Raw genomic sequence first — 22,195 nt, 5'->3', positions numbered from 1 at the left:
AGGAATAAATGACTTGTTTGGATGTTTTGACTGATTGGTGGAGGTGAATACACTCGGTTGTTGGAGCCCTAACTGAAGGAGGTTTGATATAGTCAAGAGTAAAGGGTTTTGTAAATAAATAGTTTACTCTAATTCTTATACACATAAAGTTTAAGAATTCTCCAGTTAAATTAAAGAAAGGAGAGAAAGAAAAGGAAAGACTTTTACAGTTTTGAGGGCATTCAAAGGACTATCTTTTAAAAAGAAATATCAATTCCTTCGGTGTAAATAAAGAGTGGGTGGAGAATTCTAATGTGCTTCTGCCAGCTTGCCTCTAATGAGTTCACGCCATTTATTGTTAAAATAAGCCTGTATGACCTTAATATATACTAGTACATTGTCAGTTGTAAGAAAAATACCTACAAATAGCATTGCAGGGTCTGGCATCTAGTAAGTGCTTGGTAAGTGTTTGCTGGATTTCAATCTAAACTCCTTTAAAGCTTAAGCAGTAGTATCTGTTTCAGATTAGAATTTTTCACCTGATATTTCCCTGCGGTGTCTTCACAAATAGGAAATTGAGTAAATATTTGTAGAATAAATGAATAAATTCTGGTGATTTTATTTCTTCATTTAAAAGAATTACTTTTTTCTTAGTTTGAGATGGTATCAGCATCCTACGGAAGAAGAATTAAGAATTCTTGCAGGAAAGCAGCAAAAAGGGAAAAGCAAAAAAGATAGGTAAGTTATGTTGTTAAATTTGTAAGGCATTAAATATTTGACAAAACTTTTGTAGATATACTTTTATACTTTGATTAAAGGAACATTTACTGATTATGTCATAAACAGTTGATAAATCTGAGATTAAAACCCATGCTCTCAAATAACATTGAATCACCCTTTAAGAAAACCCAGTATGTAGTAATCTAATATGTAAACACTAAAGTGATTATTTAACTTAAGAATTGTTATGGGGGTTCAGTGGAGGATGACCCATAACCCATGTCTTTACTCTGCAACTCATTTAAAAATACCAGTTGGTATGGATTCTTTTCCAGAATTTGCCGTCACTCAGTATTATGATATTGAGCAGATTCATTTGCTTTTTTTCCCCCTCCATTTCCTCATTTTTTAAATAGAAGGGGTGGACAGTATAACTTCTTAGGTTCTGTTCAGGTTGCTGAATATTACATTTACAGTTATGAAGAAAACTGCCTGCTAATAAAACTCACTGAATGGACCACAGCAGCCTCATCTGTGAACTGGAAGAACCAAACATAGTCATTTTGAAGGATTCTTCCAGCTCTTAAATTTTATATCGCTCTTTATGTTGAATTTTCAAGGAAAGTATGTGTTAATTAGCCTCTCTAAATGGGCCTTAGTTTCCTTAGCTGTGGAGGACTTTTGGGGATCTGAACCTGTGATTCTAATATGTTATAAAATATAGTGACAACATATTGTTACCAAATTTCTCATGTATGTCATATAAGGTACATTAACATGGGCTAATAGCTTTGTAGGTGCTAAAAAAATTCTTTAAGCATTAATGATTATTTGGCATGAAATTGGAAATTTGAAGAGACTGTCTCTTCTGATCTTGCTATCATTGTCTTTTTCACTTAATATTACAAATACACCTTGAAGCTCATTGTAATATTAAGTGTAAACCCTCCTCTGTATTCCAGTGGTTATGTTCTTTAATATAATATTCCTGCCTTATATTACGATTTTCAAAACACTTTTCAGTCTTGTTTAATCCACACAATAATCCTGAATATTAGTTACTAATTTAATTTATATTTTACTAATGATGAAGCTTTTGATCAAAGATGTTAAATGAGTTGCCCAAGTTCACATAACTAGTAAGAGTCAGGATTTTAATCCAGCTTAGTTTTTAGTTTCTGCATTTCTTTTTATTCCACTTGGGCCTTTTCACAGCTACCATGTTCAACACTTAGTTACATAGTATAGCCTTCATTTTATAAACATTTGAATTCTTATTATGTGCCTTGTAGTGAGTAATTTTATTTTTATAATAATTTTTATATGTTGGAAATGCTTTACTTTACAAAAAGATGCACTAACAACACTATCTTGTTTCTAGCAGCAATAATTATTTGATTTATTGACATGAATTAAAAATTTTACTGAGGTTTTCTCAGTTCATATTCATTCAGGAATAAATGTAGAATTGTGTCTTGGTGTTTTAATTATTGTTACTGAAGTTTAGTTTTGTACTTTCAATTTATATTTTGACTACCTTTAAAAATTAAATTTGGGATTAATACACATGTACCTGAAGAATTCTGTTATTTTCCTCCATTCGTGATTCTTAATAAAAGCAAATCTGAGTTAGTCTTTCAAGTTTCTGAATTTCTCATACACATAAATCTTATATATATACTTTTAACTCTGACTTGTTTAAAGCTTCAGGTTTGTCTATATATATGTATTTGTATACTTGTATAATTTTAAATTGAAATGCATTTTGTCTTCATTTCCTTTAACCCTTCTGCCTAAAGAAAGAAATATTAGGCTGTCTGTAAATCTGTAGAAGAGAGAGCAGGAAAAATGGGGTGAGATGCTAAACTAGCAATCAAAGTTTTATTCTTCTCACTAATTTAGATAACTTTCTCTGGTAATCTGTATATTCGCATAATAATTTACATCTATATTTTGTAGTCCCCCCTTTAAAAACTGCTTTTGAGTGCCTTACCTCCTTTTTCATGAAATATTAGAACTTTTTTTCACTGTGAAATTTATAACCTTATTTGTCATTAGTTTTATACAAACACTTGAATAACAGTGAGGGTAACTTGTTTTTTGTGTCACTTGTCTGATTTTTATAGGAAATATAATGGTCACATTGAAAGTAAGCCACTAACCATTCCAAAGGATATTGATCTCCATCTAGAAACAAAGTCAGTTACAGAAGTGGATACTTTAGGTAAGGGAAATCTAGGTAAAATGTTCTGTAAATTTCAGTTTTATATTATGCTAATGAAAGTACTTTCATTTTATTTATTGTTGTTAGATTTTTTTGTCTGTTTTTCTAATCATTAAATCCATTATATGGACTATGAAATCTTTCTCAGAGCCTGGAAGCTCAGTGACTTTGTTTGAATTGAATTTGTCTTTCTATCTACCTAACTTGTAGTAAGCATTATTTTTTCCATTTTTCAGAAGAGGCTGACTTATACAAGTTGATTACACAGTTTCAGTCAGTTTTCATTATCTCAAATTTTGGACTTTTTGCCATTTATGCTCGTTTATTCCTTTTATAATACTACCTGAAGAAATGCATTTGTGTGTTTGTATTGAATTACCTATATTTACAAGTATTCAACTTAACCAGTCACATTCAGTAGAAATGAAAGTGATTTAAGAATAATGAATTTGGGAATAGAAAACTTAGTCAAGATTTACTTGTACCCACTGAGTATCTCTGAATAAGTAAAATTCAGTTTTTTCCTGTATATGAGTGTTTATTGTATAGTAACTATAATGATTTTACATTTAAAATGAAATTTATACAAAGTTACTCAAATCCTAGAAGAGAAGGGCATATAAGGTGATATTGTTTAGAATACAAGTTTTCAGACCTAGCTGTTCATCACAGTCACCTGAGCAGCTCTTTGAAAATGAGGGTTCCTCATACCTACCCTTGGAGATTCAGTAAATCTAGAGTGGGTTTTAGGAATTTGTATTTTTAATAATCCTCCATGTGGTTCTGATTTTTTGACCAAGTTTGAGAATGAATGGTTTACATTGTAAGTGAGTAATTAAAATAACACATTAAAAAAAATCTTTGGTAATATTGTATAAAGTATCATTATGTAGTTTGGTCCTTCTTAGGTTAAATCACACCACCCCAGAAAAACCGTAATAATTTCATCTAGCATCTCATATAGAATTGTTTTGTTATACAAAGTGGCTTCAATACATTTGAAAGTTGATTCTCCATTTACAAAGATTGTGTATATGATATATATATATGTATATCTCATATATATGGAAAGGATGAACTAGAAAATATCAGTGAGGAACAAGATAAATCAGTTGTCTAATGTCTTTAAGACTGGTTATTTCATTCTCTTTTTTTTTTTTAACTATTTTTTTATGCACTATTTAAAACAAGTAAGAGCACTTGAACTTTTTGATTGTCACATTTGTTTTATTAATCCTACATGTGTGCTTACTTGTATAAGAACATTTATACATGCTCCCTGATTCCTAAGACAGATTTCTGTTATTTTTACTAATAACTTATGTTTATTGAATAATTATAAGCTAATTAACTTTAATAATAATTTAAACTGAATACTTGTAAGACATTGTTATAAGTGCTTTACTTGTATTAACTCATCCTCACAATTCTATGAGGTATATAATTCTTACTGACTTTTTTTTTTTTAAACTCATTAGACAGTGGAATTAAATAACTTGACCAGGGTGACACATTGACTGTGGTAAAGTCTTTTAGTGAGAATTAGGCTATTTTAATGAACTTCAAAAATGGAAGTTAGGGCTAATGTTGGCTTCAGCTTATTCAATATTTTGTTTCACTTTTACACTTTTGAGAACTAATTGCAATTGGTAGTAGTTAAACAACTGGTCACCTAACATCAAGAGCATTCCAGTTAATCAGAAGAGCAGGGAGATGTTTTATTTATGTTTATATTTATGTAATCATCCATAAATGCATGCTTTGTATGTGTGTTTAGGTAAAAGTGGAAGGTTTTCTGCTTGAACCTGAGGTACTCTCAGGAGGTTAATGCAAACCACTGGGGTTGATGAACTTTGTTTTCTTTTGATTCCAATATTCTGTTGAATGGCGCATATGTAATTATATTATTGAATTCGGAAGGAAGAATATAATACTTGTGTTAAATACATAGCCAAGAATATGTATAAATGATATTTTTATTGAATGTATTTATTATTGATTTCCAATAACTATCTTATAAGTCTCTCAATTTGTATTAGCTATCTATCATAAGAACCTCTTAAAGAATGTCACTTGGCTATTTGCTGTGAATGAGTTCTCTGGAGAAATACTATGTGAGTGTGGGCAGGCATGGAAAATTAGAACACTTCAACTTTTGTTAATAGAAATTGAAAATCTTTTAGATAAACAGACATGTGCCTGTCTGTTCCATCTATTTCTCTGTTGTCCTTACAGAATGTTATTTTAAAAGCTAATCTTTAGAGGGTAGAAGGGGTTCTAGAGGGTAGGAGTCCTACAGCCATTTTAGGGTAAATCTTTCAGACTGGCATTTATAATCTATTAGGTCTATTACAACAAAGAAGCTAAAGCAGTTAAAATAACTTGAGGCAAATTAAGAGTGTTAAGTTAAGCGGAAGCAAATAAATAATTTATTCAATCTTAAAAGGATTTAGAATTTTTGCTGTCACCTCATAGAGATGTAAATTTGGTCAGTTTGTTTTGATATTTTAAATATGTCTTACTATGAATGGTGTTTTATTTTTAAAACTTTTTTTTTTCTGTAAATATGTGATTTAAAAAGTATCCTCAAGTATTACATTGTACATCTAAAAATTTCTCAGAGTATTGTAGATCATTTTATTATGTGCCAGTGAGGGTATAGGAATTGATGTTTATGTACATGATACATGGAGGTCTACAGAAATGACTTTAATATTTTGGACTACTCTCTGGCAGAAGTAAACCAGAATATCTGAGACGAAAAAGGAGATGGAATCATATTTACTTTCAGACATTGCTAATTTTAATATAAACCCTAAGGATGGAATAGTTTGTTGGAGTATGTCTTTATGGAAAATCAACAAGCGTTTCACCAGCTTTTCTTGAGGTAGTAGAAGAGAGAATAAAAAGTATATTTAATTTATTATTTTAATCTGCAGTAGGTTACAAAATTACTAATCTTGCATTAGTGCGGTTAATACTGTAACATAAAGTTCAACTCTCTTGATTCACAGAAAGGAAAAAAAGTAAATCTGTAGTATTTGATATCAAATTGTATTCTAAATCTAAAGGATTATAGTGCAGAGTCTTTTTTAAAAAAAAAAAATCTTCTGGTTTATAATTTCTGTAAAAGCTAATCAGCTAAGAGAATACCCACTCATTTTGCAATCATATATTTTTAACAACAATTTAAATAATTTTTGGTAATCATTTCAGGTTCATTTTAATTATTCAATTTATGGGGTATTAAAATTTAGTTTTGAATGCCAACATTCTCGATCTGTTTCCTGCATTTTTAGATTCTCATATTTGCAAACCTCACATTGCAAATCATCAAACAGAATAAAGTCTAGCATGTTTGAAGTTAATTATAGATAAATCTTCCTAAGCTGTTTGTTGAAGTTTAAATAAACCTTTCTTTCTTAAACCTTTATTTTTCAGCATTGCATTACTTTCCAGAATACCAGTGGCTGGTGGATTTCACAGTGGCTGCTACAGTTGTGTATCTAGTAACTGAAGTCTACTACAATTTTATGAAGCCCACACAGGAAATGAATATCAGCTTAATCTGGTGCCTGCTTGTTTTGTCTTTTGCAATGTATCCTTCAAAACATCATTAATATTAATTTATGAATTTGCTTTCCTTTTGCAGCTAACACCATTAGATCTTTCTGATTTAAAAAGGATTTTAAATCATTGGAGGATTTTTCTTTGTTGAAATTCTCTTTATTTAGTTGAAAAAGTTTTCAGAGTAGATGTAAATAGTTTAAAAAGTGAAATACATGGAAAGACTTGCTGGTTCCCTGCCTTTCCTTTTCCATCTGACTCATGTCACAGAGGAGCCACTTTTACTTCTTTTAGGTATTATATTTGAGATTTACTGCCATAGGTTTAAATATTTTGTGAAGATGGTATTTCTTTAACTTTAGATATTATTGCACCTTTCTCTCACTTCATTTTCTTCACTTCTATTCTTTCCAGATAGTAAGGAGACAACTTTTTACTTAAATTGGTATTTGGTTTTAGTTACACCTATAGAAATATTATTTATAGCTAAGCATTATTGTATCTTGTTACCCTCTGTGAACAGTTTTCTATTGTTATATAGAAGGTAAACTCTTCTACAGAATTCTTAACCTCAGTAGTTCAGATACTTCATTTTTTAAAAAATTGAAGTATAGTTGTTTTACAATATTATATTAGTTTCAGGTATATAATATGTTGATTCAGTATTTTTACAGATTATCCTCCATTAACAGTTATTGCAAGATAATGGTTGTAATTCTCTGTACTATACAACATACCCTTTTTGCTTATTTATTTTATACATAGTAGTTTTTATCTTTTAATCCTATACACCAAATTTGCCCCTCTCCTTTCCTTCTCCCCTTTGGTAACCACTAGTTTGTTTTCTATATCTGTGAGTCTGTTTCTGTTTTGCATATGCATTTATTTGTATTATTTTTTAGAGTCCCACATCACATACAAGTAATATATTACAGTATGTGTCTTTGACTTATTTCACTAAACATAATATTCTTTAGATCCATCCCATTCTGCAAATGGCAGCATTTCATTGTTTTATGGCTAAGTAATATTTCATTGTGTGTGTGTGGGTGTGTATGTACACCACATCTTTATCCATTCGTCTGTTGAGGGGCACTTGGGTTGCTTCCATATCTTGGCTGTTGTAAATGATGCTACTGTGAACATTGGGGTGTTCTTCTCAAATTAGAGTTTTTATTTTTTCTGGATATATACCCACAGTGGAAATGCTGGATCATATGATAATTCTAATTTTAGTTTTTTGAGGAACCTCCATACTGTTTTCCACAGTGACTGCCAGATAAATAATTTCTATTGTTCTTAACTGGAAATGTCTTCCCTTTCCATTTATTTTATACTATTTTCTTTATTTTTATCTTAATTTTCTCTCTTAATCCTTCTGTTGAGTTCTCTATAAGTTAAAACTTTTTTTGAAAATTTCATTTTTATAGCACTCTTGTGTCATGGATGTGTAATATCTTTTTATTTCTAAGAATATTAAGTATTGCACCTTGAAGTGTTTATTTTCTGAGTCTCCCCCTCTTTTTGCTTTAATCACTATCATGTTAAAGATTGTTCTTGAATGTCTTGTGCTCTCTGAATATCTGTTGATATTTGAGAAGGTGTTAAAAAATTGGAAGTTTTGTGCCAGTGGCTGGAGCTTGTTGATTGGTGGTCTTTTTAGTGGATGGTTTGAGTGGAGACCTAGCAATATCCTTGGGGAGCCTCTAAATATCAACATCTGCTGGTTGTTGGGCCTATCATTTTCTCTGGAGGAGAATTGTCCATTCTCCCATCTGTGAGGTTTAAGTCTGACAACAGTGTTAAGATAGCTGACTGGGGAGGAAGGCTCAAAGACTCACCATTCAGTGTGCTGGCATTAATTTAAATGCATGTCTGAGTTCTCTCATTGCCCTTTGTTTTCAGCTCTTCATTGTCACCCTAAGTTTTGCATGATACTCCCAAGCCCAGTATTCTCTGGTTTAACATCTTTAAAAATGAATTCTTATGGGTTCTGCCAGAGTTGGGGAAAGGTTGTCATCTAATCTCTGTGATTAGAAAAGACAGGCAATCTGGGAAGTCTTATTACACCAATATAGACATTCAACTAGTCACCTGTTTTCATCCATTCTGCAGGCCTGCCTTCAGAGGTCCCTGCTGTTTCCAAGTCCTGACTTTTGTATGGTCTGTTATGAATGGATTGGCTTTCTCCTCACTGGGTTCCTCCCCTTGTAGATCCAGCATAGTTCTCCCCCCTTATACTGAAACCTAAATCAGTAACTGCTTGTCCATCTACTTAATGTCTTCCAAAATTTTTTTGAACATTTTTTTTTTCCTACTGTCATCTGTTTCCTATTCTTTGTTTTGGACAGTTTTACTTTCCTTCCTGTGTGGTTTATTTAGTCAGATTTTGGGAGTAAGCTGAGCTAATGCATGTCATAGATCTTTTATATTTAACCAGAGAGTGCTGAAATGTCTTTTAAAGCTGTAAATGGATACCATTTGAAATATATGATATGATGTGACATTCAACACCACTGTGCTATCTCTCTATTGACTCTTTTGGATTGATTTAGCTATAATTTAGACTTGAAGAGCCAGAACAAAGTCTCAAGAGTCGATATCTCCACAAGGTTTATATTGTACTGAGTAGAAATACTGATCATGTATGTCAGTTGAGAAGCATCCCTAGATATTCAGTGTTGTACTTACTTCAAAAGCAGATTAAGTTCAGACATTTAAAATATTACTGTTTCATTTTATAATGTTAAATATGTGAAAATACCATTTAGTCAGAATAAAGACCACCCCTAGACATCACGTCATATGAAAGACATTAAAAATATTTTACCTTGATAATTAGCACCAGCTGAATATATGTCATGGTACTTTTTTCATACTTTGAGTTGTCATGTTCTCTGAAATATTGTCCATTCTGGAATATTCTTGTTTTTGCTTCATTTTCTTCACAGTTTGTATAGAAGATGTTAAAGTAGTATTTATGTAGAAATGCATATTTTGATATTTAGTTTTATTTAATGTGATACAGCCCTTGATACCTACGTAGCAGAGAAATTAGAAAAATGTACTTCTTAATAGCTACTCAGATTACTGTTTGTGTGAATAAATTTTTATCTTTTATTTCACTCAGTAATGCCTGATAATGTGGGAGCAGAGGTCCCACACAGTCTGCAGCATTGAACTGGCTCTGCTTAGTTTTAAGCAGTGCACTCATGAAAGGCACCAAACAATAGCATCCCTGCGGGAAACTAGTAGCTGGCTGTGTCTCCATCCCAGAGAAGACAGAAAGTGGTGAAGGGCTTTAGAATCCAAGCTGTTTTCTGCCAACTTTGACCCTTCACAAAGAGGGTAGGGAAGAAGAAGGAAAGTAGAATTGTGTGTATGCTTGGGTACATGATTTTCCTTCAAACTTGTAGCATGTGAAAAAATGACCTACTGCCTTCAGTGGCATGCAGAAAACCAGAATTAAATGCCCAATATCCAGATTAACACCAAGGAGTCTGTTTATAGCCTATCTTTTATCTCAATTATAACATATCTGGTATGCCTTTCACACGCTATGGACAGTCTAGCCGCAGTGACCTCTGTCTAGATTCTCTTTATTTTCCTATTGTACATGCCTACTTATTAGTCAAACATGTCTCCATTGATTACATAGGACAATGGCTCCACTTAATTCTAGGGTCACACATACATCAGTTGATTTAGAAATTCTCTGCAGTTGTTACTGATGAAAATGTCCTTTGTTAAAGTGGTCTCCAAATTAAACACATATAACTTTAACAATTGGTTCATTTCAGAGTGAGAAAGAAAATTATTTTATTTCTATGGTCCTCTGTCCCCCTGTCAGTTTTATTTGTCATACCTATGTAGGACAACAGTTATGATTTTTACAAAATCTTGAAAGTTTTAAAAGCACAAGTATGACTTTTTAAAATGTATGCCACTAAAATCTTGAACCCCGGAACCTGAAACTGATCCATCTCTTGTTATTAGCTCTGTTTTCTTCAGCTGAGTTTTACATGCATCTAAGCTGTCACACCTACTTCCAGTCTTACTCCTAGACCCAAACTAATTCTCAGCTCTGTTCTTCCCTGTTTGTAATTCTAACCACCTATTTGTTGAAATCTGTGTGTTCCAATCCCATTTATGCCAAGTTACATGGTACATGGGAGATACAGGATAAAGAAAGCCTTATAATGACAATGGAGCCGTTGTAGTACTTGTCTGCCCTGTATGATGGCCCATAAAGTCTTAGAATCATTGGAGAAATATCTACTGATTTTATAATATGAAGCATATCATTTTCATTTATGAATAAAGCAGAAATAAAAATGGTGCTTGCAGAAAATCCAGAGTAGAAAATCCTTTGGTGGAAGTAAAACTTTTAAAAATTAAAATATTTCTACAATTGATGGATTTTTTAAAAAAGAATCTTTTTTTATGAATAAGCTGTATTGCAGAGTAATATTGAGTCAGTTACGTGAATTTGAGTGAGAAGAAAGCTATTTTACAAAGAATGATAAAGCTTCTCAGTAGTCCTATTATATTTGGTTAAAGGACTGGATCATTAGTCACATTTCCACAGTGCTTGTATTTTACAATGTGGATGGTTTAAGGTACAAAACCCTATTATGTATGTTTTTAAGGCTATGTTTTAAATTTTTAATTTGCCTTGTTTGCCAGACATGCAAATTTTATGCAAAACAAAAAGTTGTGAATGGTTTAAATTGAAATAAATTCTAAGATATACTGTGTTAAATATTCAGTTCTATATATAATTTTGTAAATTAAAGGTCTACACATTAAATGCTGTATTTGTTTGTTGTAGGAAACAGACGACTACAGCAAAGTAGCATAACTTAGTCACCTCTTCTGAATTCCTTAAGATTCTAAGTTGCTGTATTCTTTACAAAAATGTTCTGCTTTAGATTAATGAGAAAAATGAAACACTAAACCCTGAAGTGAACTGCATAAGATAACCAAGTTTCCTAGTGAGAAAGGAACACTCAAAGCTATTGAATCTGAGCCAAGGTACTTGTTTTGTTTTGAAAATTTGTGTATAGCATGTTGTGTCAAAACTTGGTTCTTTAACAGACCTTTGGAGATCTTCTGTGACATTAACGCTGTCAAATTATTCACCTTTCAGGTCAGAAACATAGCGTTACATAGGGAACGTACTTGGGAAACAGGACTGTACTTTTGTTCATCAATTTATAATTAAGAATGACTTTTTTTTTCTTTTAGCCAGGAAATAATTTTCCTTCTGAATCTAAAAATATAAGGATAACCTTCATTGTTGCTTTATTTCAATCCAGAAAATTAGTTAATAGTTTTTGTTTGTTTGCTTTTACTTTTAAATAAAGGCTATGTTTTTGCTTTCAAAAATCTTTGGTTATTGTTTCTTTCCACAATCGAGTTAGGTTGAGGCTAGCTGTACTTTTCTGTGGGACCAGCTTTAAACTTACATAATAGTTTTTGGCTTATATCTGAGAGAATTTGAGGTTCTGTTTCTTTTCTCTGTAACTAAAATAAAGTAATTGAACCTTCATCTCTAAGAAAATATGAAAAATGTTTTAGTTAAAATTTGTCCAAATTTGTTTTTTTTAACATTGGAAGACAGGATCAGATTATTTTTAAAAGGATTTTATTTGATAGGGCGTAAGGATTAATGTACTTATTGTTAGTTTTCAGTGCTGTACTATAGCAGGTTCTTGGTATAGTTTCTAGGTTTCTTTGCAGTGAGAATGCAAAGTGTAATGCTTTGAATATTTTGGTTGTCCGTTCTTATGGAAAAATAGATACAGGAGGTTTAATCATTTGAACAGGAAAAAAATTAGGGTTTTTTTTTTTTTTTAATTGTTCATGGTCACAAAAACAAGGTTATAATCTTTCACAGAGTAGAAAAACTTTCAGTTTACATGGAAATTTCTTAAGTTGAGTAGAAACATGATCAATTTTTTAAAGATAATCCATCACACATTTTGTAGAAAAGTTATTGAGAAATGTCTGTGAAAACCTCGATGTTTATTCCTTAGGATACTAGACATTAGATTTGTCTGTTGACAACAAAATTGACAACATTTCCTATCAGAATGATTTCTTTGTATTTCTTTCCTTCTCGAAAGAGCATTGTTAAAATATCTTTGAACAATTTCAAAATATTACGGTATAGACATTTTCTTAATCTGAGAATCAAGTCTTTAAAGCAAGCAATTATAACCTAATTAAAACATAGTAGTGCTTTGATACATGTATATTATTAAAGTTATTTTAGATCTGAGAGAAACTAGCTATTTTACAACTAAATATTAAGCCTGTTCATTGTTTGAAAGCTCTTATCTCCTGCTTGAAGATAAATATATTTTAAATACTTTCTATTGAGTAAATCTTCCCACCTGTCCTTGACTTTTCTTTTCTGTTGTAGTTTTGTATTTGTATCTATAAATTATGGCATAATTCCAATTATGAAAAATTGCTAACATTAAATTAAAACTTTAAAATGTCAGCCATGGGGGAGAAGAGAAATTTATTCCACCCCTAATGTTCTCTTTATTTTAGGGTTTGAGATTTTATAATATAAAGCAAAGTAAGTTAGCACTTAAAGTAGATGATCTATTCAGCTAGGACTGAGGGGTTAATTAACAAGGGGAAAAAATGTTAAAAGAAAAAGAAAATGACTCTGCATCAATGATTCTGCATTTATAATTTTGAATATTTACTAATTTAATAATTAGGATAGTCTAATGTACAGAATGATCTATGAAAGTAATAATAGTGAGATAAAGGTAGTGGGAAGCATTTACTCATAGTGAAGGTACTTGGTCATTATTTCCATTCATTCATAAATAAATGTTATGGTTTTATGCTAGTAAGTATGTCATTATACATGTTTGTAAATATAGAAACCTAATTTTGGTATTACCATAATGTTATTTACATTATCAAGTTGTATTTATCACAAAAGTGTTAAAAATAACTAATTTACTTGGAAATTGTGGACAATTTATGAAAAAAGATCAGATTTAAAGAAAATAACTTTTAGAGAAATTTTATTTTGAAAGCCATTTCTATAGTATTTCAGGTGTAGTTTGTTATTATCCTATACAAATAACGTTGTTAATATAAGCATGTTTATAAGATTAGAGCATGAAAGGATTTTCTTACTTATTTAAAAATAATCTGTTATATAAGTATTAGAGAAATTTGATGTATCTCAATAAGAAACTTTGCTACTGTCTTAGCCAGTACAGAAAGTCTCTGTAAGTGATCTCAAAATAAAGTTACCATAGTTCTTAGTGAGGAACTAACTGGGGGTACCACAGCAAACTTACCTCTTCTATCTCTTGAAAAAAGCCAGATTTATATTCTGATATGTGTAATGCTAACAAAATTATGTCTTCTTTATAGGAGATTTTTATGTAGTCTAGTACCATGTACTACTGTTTGGGTCTTTCATATATTAACTGAATAAAACACACATTGCTTTAAAAGTTTGGTAGAGTAAGCAGTTGAGTTTTGAGCTGAAACATAAAGAAGCGTCTACAAAATAAAATCCCAAAGTAGACTTCAGTTGGTTCAGCAAATCTTTGTGTAACTCTTCTTGGCCAGGAATGAACTGTTAAGGGTTATTGGTGGAAAATACTCAGATTTTTTAATTTTGTAGAGAGTTTATAACTCTTAAAAAAGCTGCCTATTCTCTATAAAATAGGTCAGATATTTGTTCTGTTCTGTATATATGTATATCAGATCTTTACCAGTGAAGGACTTAGATCGTATTGAAATCCTAAGGATTTATGATGATAGTGCTTCACAAGCATGGGAGACATTTCTAATAGTTGGTTAATGTTCAACTTCATTAACATTTACTATATTTTAATTCATAGGACATGGAAATAATCTCAGTGCATATGGGCTTTACACTGTGATGTGAATTTGTGTGTGGTTTAGGTTCTGTTAAATTCAAGGATGTAATGTACTTTTTTCCAGAGTGGGGGGTAAATTGTAGATCAAGACTTTATAAAATTAAAGATTGAATTTTCTAAAATGTTAACTTTTATTCAATTACATATATATATAGATACACACATTGTTTATATAGACAAAAAGTGCTAAAAGTACAATAAAAACTAAGAGTCCCCTTCCCTATCCTCTTGCCACTTTTCCTAGTCCTGTTTTAGCTGTTTATTTGGGCTTTTAAAAATCTTTATGTTTCTAAATATAATGATTATACTACCGACTCTTAATTCATTACTTATAGTAGTTGAGGATTTTTCTTAAACTGTGCCATCCTCTGTGCTTTCTCTCCTTTATATTCTTAATGTACTTACTTTATAATTTTTGCTAAAATCCATATTCAGTGATTATTATACCTATGTAAATACTGTTCCTTTGTGAGTGCTGTGTAAGTAAGTAAGGTATTATTGCTTCCTTTGGCAATTTTTTAATTAATTAACAATTTTTTTAAGTTTTTAAATTTTTTTCCTTGTATTTAGTATTAATTCCACTAGATTTTCAGCATAGTTATTTCACAAGGTCACTTACAACTTGTATAAGTTCCTCTTCCCTCCCTCCCCCCACCTGCCATGGAGAGACCCTTCCTGGAGACCCCCTTTCTCTGGCTTTTTATCTGGATTGGTTGACCTTCAGGCCTCTTACACAATTGTCATCCTGGGACTTACTTTTGTTGTCATCCTAGGAATTCCCTTTGCCTTCTCCCAAGTTTAAGTTCCCATTTCCAGCATTCAGTGTTTTTCCTCTTTCTTGATTTGTTTAAATGTTTTGGAGCTTTCTGCCAAAGTGTGCCTGTGAGGTAACCAGTTTTAGACTTTGCAGTTTTGAAAGTGTCTTAATTCTGTGCTTTCATTTATTTGATTGGTATTTTAGTTGGATATTCAATTCTAGGTTGTCAGTATTTTTCTTCATAATTTTGAAGACATAATTCCATTGTTCTCAATGGCAAAAGTTTCTGTCAAGAACTACGGTGTCATATTTAATCTTTTGTATATGGCTTGTTTTCTTTATTTTTCTTTTCAGAAAGTTTTTACAATCTTCCTTTATTTGTCTGGTTTTTGAAGGTTTATGATCATTTACCTTATTGGGAATCTTTTTTTCGTTCTTTGTGCTAGACTTTTGGTAGGCTCTTTTAATTTGTGAGTTTTGAGTTTGGAAATTATCTTGTACTATGTCTTTGATAATTTCTTCCTTTCTGTAATCCTCTTATCCCATTTTCTTTCTCCCTCTCACTTTTGTTAGGCAGATACTGTACCTCCTGGATCAGTCATCTTGTTTTATCACCCTTTCTTCTTGGTGGAACTTTCCCTCAACTTTATCTTTCAGATTTATTTTTTAAAACTTACGTAACCATTCCTTTTCATAGCATCCTGTTCATGTTTCAAAAATGAATTTATCTTTGTTTATCTTTATGAAATGTAGGTGTATCTCATATGTATAGATAATCTCTATAAAAACACATATATTTTTATATGTACATGTTATTTGTATAACTTCTTATTCTACTACCTGTATTATCTATCTATCTTTTCTCCAAGTTGCTTTTCCCCCTTGCAAATTTTCTCTGAGTTTTTACATAAGATACTATACTGTATACTGGCCTGAGTTGGCATCCTGTTTTTGTATAGCTATGGAGCTGAGAATGGCTTTTAACATTTTTAAAGGGTTGTTTTCAGAAGAATTTTAAGCAGACATAAGAATATGGTACAGAGACTATATGTGGCCCATAAAGCCTAGAATATTTACTGTCTGGTCCTTTACAGAAAAAGTTTTCTGATCCCTGCTCGAATGTCTGGGGATTCTTGACTTTTCTTTGATATGTGAGAGTCAGACACTAAAACCAAATGGGAAACTCTAAGTAGGGCTTGATTAGCTTCACTGAAGAATAAGTTGGTAATGCTGAAGCTGGTTTTGTTTTAGGTAGTCCATAGTGTCATTACCTATTGGTCTTTTCTTTGGAGCCTTTTGGCTTCTTTAGAGGAGAGTCTCTAAATCTCCCTCCTGGAGTGTACAGACCTGCTGCACATGTTTCAAAGCTGAGTACACTTTTGAGTGTGTAGACTTTGACTTAATTATTCTGTTTTCAGTACATTTGCCTTAATCTAAGCTCTACTGTACCTCAGATTCAGTTTCTTCAGAGGCTAAATCTTAGTCTCCTACTGGAGTCTGTGGAGTTCGTTCCCTGACGGCACAGGAAGGTAATGGGAGTGGAGAGTTGGGATTCCGATTTCTGTTATACCTCTGTTTTCAGCCCACACTATACTGCTCCATTTTTTAGAATCTTGTACCTTACAGATTAAGTTTTCATGGAAAAGGTTAAAAGATTTAAACACAACTAGGAATTTTATCCAAAGTAAAATTAACTTAGTTGGTTTTTTTTATCATTGTGTAATCCTTTTGTCCTTGTGTACGTTCTCATATTACTTTTTGATATTGGAAATTCAGTATTTTATTCAGTTATATAGAAAACATCAAGTGATTGCTGAGAACTATAAATAAATCTTTAATTTTCAAAACTGCTCTCTGAGGTGGTGGATGTATGAGTTGTGTTTTACAAATAAAGAAACTAGAGACATAGGTTAATTAATTTCTCATGGAGGATCACGTAGTAAGAGTAGAACCAAGATTCAGCGAGGCAGTCTAAATCTAGAGAATGCGTTCTTTACATTTGTGTCAGCTGTTATTCAAGGTAGCTTATTATATACTTTGCAAGTGAATGATGGTGGTAAGTGCTATGAATTCAAAAGAGGAAGGGGATAGTCTGGGCTGGAAAGACAATGGTAAGCTTCATGAGGTATGTGGAGCTTGACGCTTTGATTAGGTAGAGGGAAGGGAAGAGGGTAGTTCAGGTTATGATCCAAGTGAACAGTATAACGGTTACACTTAGAAGATGGTAAATATACTATTCTGATTTAAGTGGAGGTTTGGGGACTAATGAATGAAAGCTTGAATATATGAATGTAGTCAGATCATAGTATTACAGATCAGAATATTGTATGTGTGTTTTACATTGTGGGTTATGAGAAGGTTTAGTTCCATTATGGGCTCAATGAATACTTGGTTTTAAGATTTATCTAGTATTCAATATGAATTGAGGATGCAGGGATTATAAAGTTTTAGGAGTTTGTGGTGTAGGATTATATTAAAGTGTTAGTGATGTAAGGAAGATTATACTTCACACGTGGATTTGGTTGTGTCTAATTTTTTTCCCCTTTTTAACACTGATATATTTTGTAACTTATTTGATAATTCTCTGTTAACAAAGTTTGGTGGTAGGTGTCATATTTGAAAAATTTCATTTTGGTCATTTGATACCACTTTTGGCTAAAGGTGTTGTTTTGGTTTTTAGTGTAAGTGGAGGAGTTATAAATGGCCTGTTTATAGACTTGAGTATTCATTTTCAGTAAAAATGAAGCAATGTTTTTCCAACCTGGGCTTAGGGCCCTCAGGCAGTGAGAAAGAGCATAAGTAGATATCAAAAGCAGTTCATTTGTGGTTTTGGAGTTTTTATGTTTTGTTTTTAGATCTTACTCCTTTTCCCTTATTCTCTCCCAATATGTAAGCTCTTCCTTAGAATGCCAGGAAAAAGATAGCCCTGTAGTGTTTGATACTAGAAAAATGAACCACTAGCTTTGTTTCTTTAATTTCTAAGTTTTGGAGAAGATAAATGAGTAAGGAACACAGGATTCAGACTGTCCTGGAGGGAAAAGTTTGAGCATCTGTATTCTAGAATCTCATCACAACTTGAACAATGTTTCATGTTTCATACACTCCACCTTGAATGTTGAAATTTAGATGAAGTTTCTTTTGAGACTTGTGAAATTGTTCTTGCTGTATTAGAAAACTTGATATTCAGAGATAAATTCTCTACTTCATTGTAAGGAAAACTACTGTTTGCATGGGATAAAGCTCCAGTAGTCCTCTTTAAAATCAGATCTTTTTTCCTTTATTATTTGCTTTCATGTTTTTCACACTTAACCTGGCTTCAGCTCTTATTAAAGTGATTAATATCACTTATTAATCATAAATATAATGAAGTTATGCTTTTAAAATTACATAATTTAAAACATAATTATGTATTAGACTCTCATGCTTTATTTTCTCCTATAGAAATTAGGAAGTTTAAGCAAGGAAGTCTTAACTTTGTAGTTTATTAATAAAACTACTAAAAAATAAATCATAATGTAAATTTTAAACTACAATGTGTTTATTACTTTGATTAATTAGAAAACTATTCGAAGAGCTTAGATTGTGCAAGATGATGTAGAGTAGTGCTTTGTAACTTTTTTCCTGCCTGCACACACAGCAGTCTCCTCTCAGAAGCATTCTTCATTACAAACAATATATTTTCACCCAGGTTAATGGGATGAGTTTGCAGTGATGGTGGGGCAGGTCCTGCCTTTATCTCCTTTAGCTGGAGACTTGTGATCACTGTCAGGGTTCTGTCCTGGATACAGTCTTCCTAATTGTTTTCCCTGGAAAGTCTTTTTACTTTAATCAACTATAGACAGCCAGTGTCTTTGATGTGAAAACAAAAATGCAAAAACTCTAAAATGAATAATATTCTTATAGAAAAGAAGAAAAAAAGTAGGGTATATGCAGTGATTAAGTTGTAGAAAAGTCTTTAAAAATTCACATCACATCTTAAAATGACATGGCAACTAAAAATGTGCTTTGTTAAATCCCTCTTAATCATTTTAATTGAAATTGACATCCAGTCAGTTGACAACCCTCCTTTAGCTTAACATTACAAATTCATGCCAGCTTCTGCAGTGATGCAGTATACCCTTGTTGCTTACAAATGATTTAGTAGCTCTTAGCCCAAATAGGAAGTGGATTTACAACTATGTTTAGGGAAAACTTGTACAATAATCCTAGGTGATTTTAGAAAGAATTTTGAAGAAATAACACATGAAAGTATCACAGAATTCTACATTACAAAGTAAGAAATAGAATGTAAATATCACTCTTTAAATTCTTACTATGATTTGCAGAGATTGTTGATTTTGCAGATACATAAAACTTGAGGATTTATTTCTCTTGTTATAAAAATAATTGAGCTTCCCCTTTCCCCTAATGTTCAATATTATAGAATAACTGACATCTGTTATTAGGTGGATTAATAACTCATTTACTTCAGTAGACTTTCAGATTTCTGTGTGTTATTATATAACCAGAGTATTGCAGAGGTAAAGTGAACAAGAAACCTTGTGTCAGGATGCTGAATATTTGGTGGGGGAAATAATTGTAAACCAATGACATTTGCTTGTTCATTAGTTTTATTTCTTATATTAAAGAAGTAAGTTGTTCAAATATTTGGCCATTATATATATAACCTGAGTAATGATGAATATAAGAAGACATTTAGAATAAAAGTAACAATCCTGGTAAAATGTCTTTAGAAGTTGTATGATTAAGCTCTATAGTGTATGTATTTCTAGTTATATGTATCCTAAAGCCTGTATTCGTTATAGCAAATATGAAAATATTCAAGGTTTTCCTAATCAAAAAGTTCAGAGGTTCTCATCTAGCTTTTCATGATCTAGCTTTGTCTTGTCTTAGAAGCACATTAGGTACTTTATAGAATGTAGCATTATACGTAATATCATTATAATCTGTAAAGAAATATATTAAGATGTTGGAGTAAATTTCTAGTACAGCAGTCTTTAGATAGTACCTCCAACTTACATGTAGAGTGTATTCTGAAATACTTGGAAATGCAATCATCTTTTTTTAAAGAAGCGATGCTATAAATGTCATTTCCTCCTCAGATGAGCCTATGAGAATTCATTTGATCTCTAATTAGTATACAGGACCATATTTTTTTTCAAAGAAAATAATGCTATTATTGCTAGTGAGTAATTAGGAAAATAATTTGAGCAAGTATTTACTTGAATCATGGTATTTGGGGGAAAACAGAGAGATTTGTATAAAAGGGAGATTAGCTAGAGTGGAATTAACTGAGGTGAGAACAATAAAAGTCAGGAAAGGGGGTGATACTCGGTGAAAAAATGAGCTACTTGACTAAAGGAGGTTAATAAAGATACTTCCCATCACAGTTATGACGGCCTGGTTGCCCCAAGAATAGGTAGTTAAAGATGAGCTACCCCTCTATTTTTTTTTTTTTTTTGACATTTGGAAGGGGAACTATCTTCTAAATTAGCCTGTAGTAAACAAAACCTTAGCCTTTGTAAAACTCAGAAAATCCTTTAAGTTTATAACCCTGAGTGGTAAATTAGTATTTTCATTATTACCACTGATAAAACAGAAGTTAGACTAAAACTTTTTCTATATTGATTGTTTTTTACTTTGAATATATAACCCCAGAGAAAGAGTTGTTTTTTATTTCATCCTTCAAAAAGCCTGTATACCATTAAAGCATAGAGTTAATACTGTCAACTTACCTAAACTACCATGTAAAACATTCTATGGCAAAATTCAGTCACTGATTGTTTGAGTACCTACTATGTGCCAGGCACTCCTTTTGGTGCTCTAAAACAGCAGTGAACAAGAGAAGATTCCTTGCTATGGAGTTTTACACTCTCATAGGGATTTAGTTCGAATTGCATTTGAAAGATGCAGAAAAGTCATGTCTTTAATACCTTCAAGTTGGCTTACTTGGGGTAGGTGCCTGTAGCTAGAGCAGCTGGGAATCCAAATTTATAGCCAGTATCCTAGGTAGGATCCTAATAGTGAATGGGTATTAACTTTATTAACATATTTTCAGTAGGCAACAAAAGGCAGCTTCCTTTTAAAGAGCAAGGACCAGGGTCCTTATCCTTGCCCATCTGTTCCTAAATGAAGATTCTTCTTGTGGTGAAAATGTTTGAATGAACTATTTACTTCTGTCAAGGCAGTTCTATTTTTCAGAGATTTCATGTGTTATTGCTAAAGTACATGTAACTTAGGTGGTGTATACAGTTTTATAGAAGCAGTATAATTTGTTGTTAGGTGAATATCTGCTGGATCCAGACTGCTTATGTTTAAATCCCAACTGATCTAGCTGTGTGATCTTGGGCAAATTATTTAACCTATCTGTGCCACAGTTTTTTAAAATCTGGAAAAGTAGTGATAATAATTGGCTAATGTGAGGATGAGATAAGTTAATTGGTAATGCTTAGCACTTTGCAAGTGCTGAAAGACAGCTGTTACTATTTTCCGTACTTGACATAGTTTATGTAAAATTTGCTTTTCTAGATTTTTTTGGCTAAGTATCTTATTTTGTTTGGTGGGTTTATGCTTTCAAGGAGAGCAATTTGGTATAATGAAAGTCTAGGTTCTAGCTTTGGATAATCCACTTATTTGATCTTGATTTGATTAATTAGGGAGGTTTCAGGTAAAATGATCTCTTTAAATTTTCATACAAAATTTAAATATTTTAAAGTAGGTGAACATGTTGAACCTTTGTGTTTTTTGTTTGTTTGTTTGTTTTCTAGCACTCAGCTGAAACGTTTGAAGTGTTTTGTGTTACAATATTGTAAAAAGGTGATCCCAGGTACTTGGGTTTTGTACCCAGAGCTTACCAGTGGCTATTAGTAGTTCTCAAATTTTAAATTAGTGAATGGTTTACAGATGATTTCTGTGATGTGGGTGTAATTCTAAACATAAACTACTTGACCAACATGCCCAATAAAAGGTAGTACTAAAATAACCTTTACCTTGGCTTTTCATGTCACTGAGAACAAATTTCAT

The 22,195-nt window shown here is 31.9% G+C and overlaps 1 protein-coding gene across 4 annotated transcripts in view; it reads left to right on the top strand.

The window, feature by feature from the left end:
* TMEM161B (transmembrane protein 161B) overlaps positions 1-22,195 on the top strand; it is a 66,463-nt gene that overhangs the window by 32,244 nt on the left and 12,024 nt on the right. For 2 of the 4 annotated variants that reach the window (XM_010962412.3, XM_010962413.3), the window contains 3 exons: positions 634-717; positions 2,826-2,923; positions 6,365-6,521. In XM_010962412.3, the coding sequence (XP_010960714.1) occupies positions 634-717; positions 2,826-2,923; positions 6,365-6,521 (339 nt within the window). Of the gene's footprint in view, positions 1-633; positions 718-2,825; positions 2,924-6,364; positions 6,522-16,626; positions 16,702-22,195 lie in introns of those variants that run through there. The other 2 variants (XM_045522212.2, XM_045522211.2) reach the window with 2 other exon arrangements.

The sequence above is a fragment of the Camelus bactrianus genome, chromosome 3, assembly GCF_048773025.1.
Source record: "Camelus bactrianus isolate YW-2024 breed Bactrian camel chromosome 3, ASM4877302v1, whole genome shotgun sequence".
NCBI lineage: Eukaryota > Metazoa > Chordata > Mammalia > Artiodactyla > Camelidae > Camelus > Camelus bactrianus.
The sequence above is the reverse complement of the archived record's forward strand: the minus strand, read 5'-3'. Positions and strand labels throughout refer to the sequence as shown.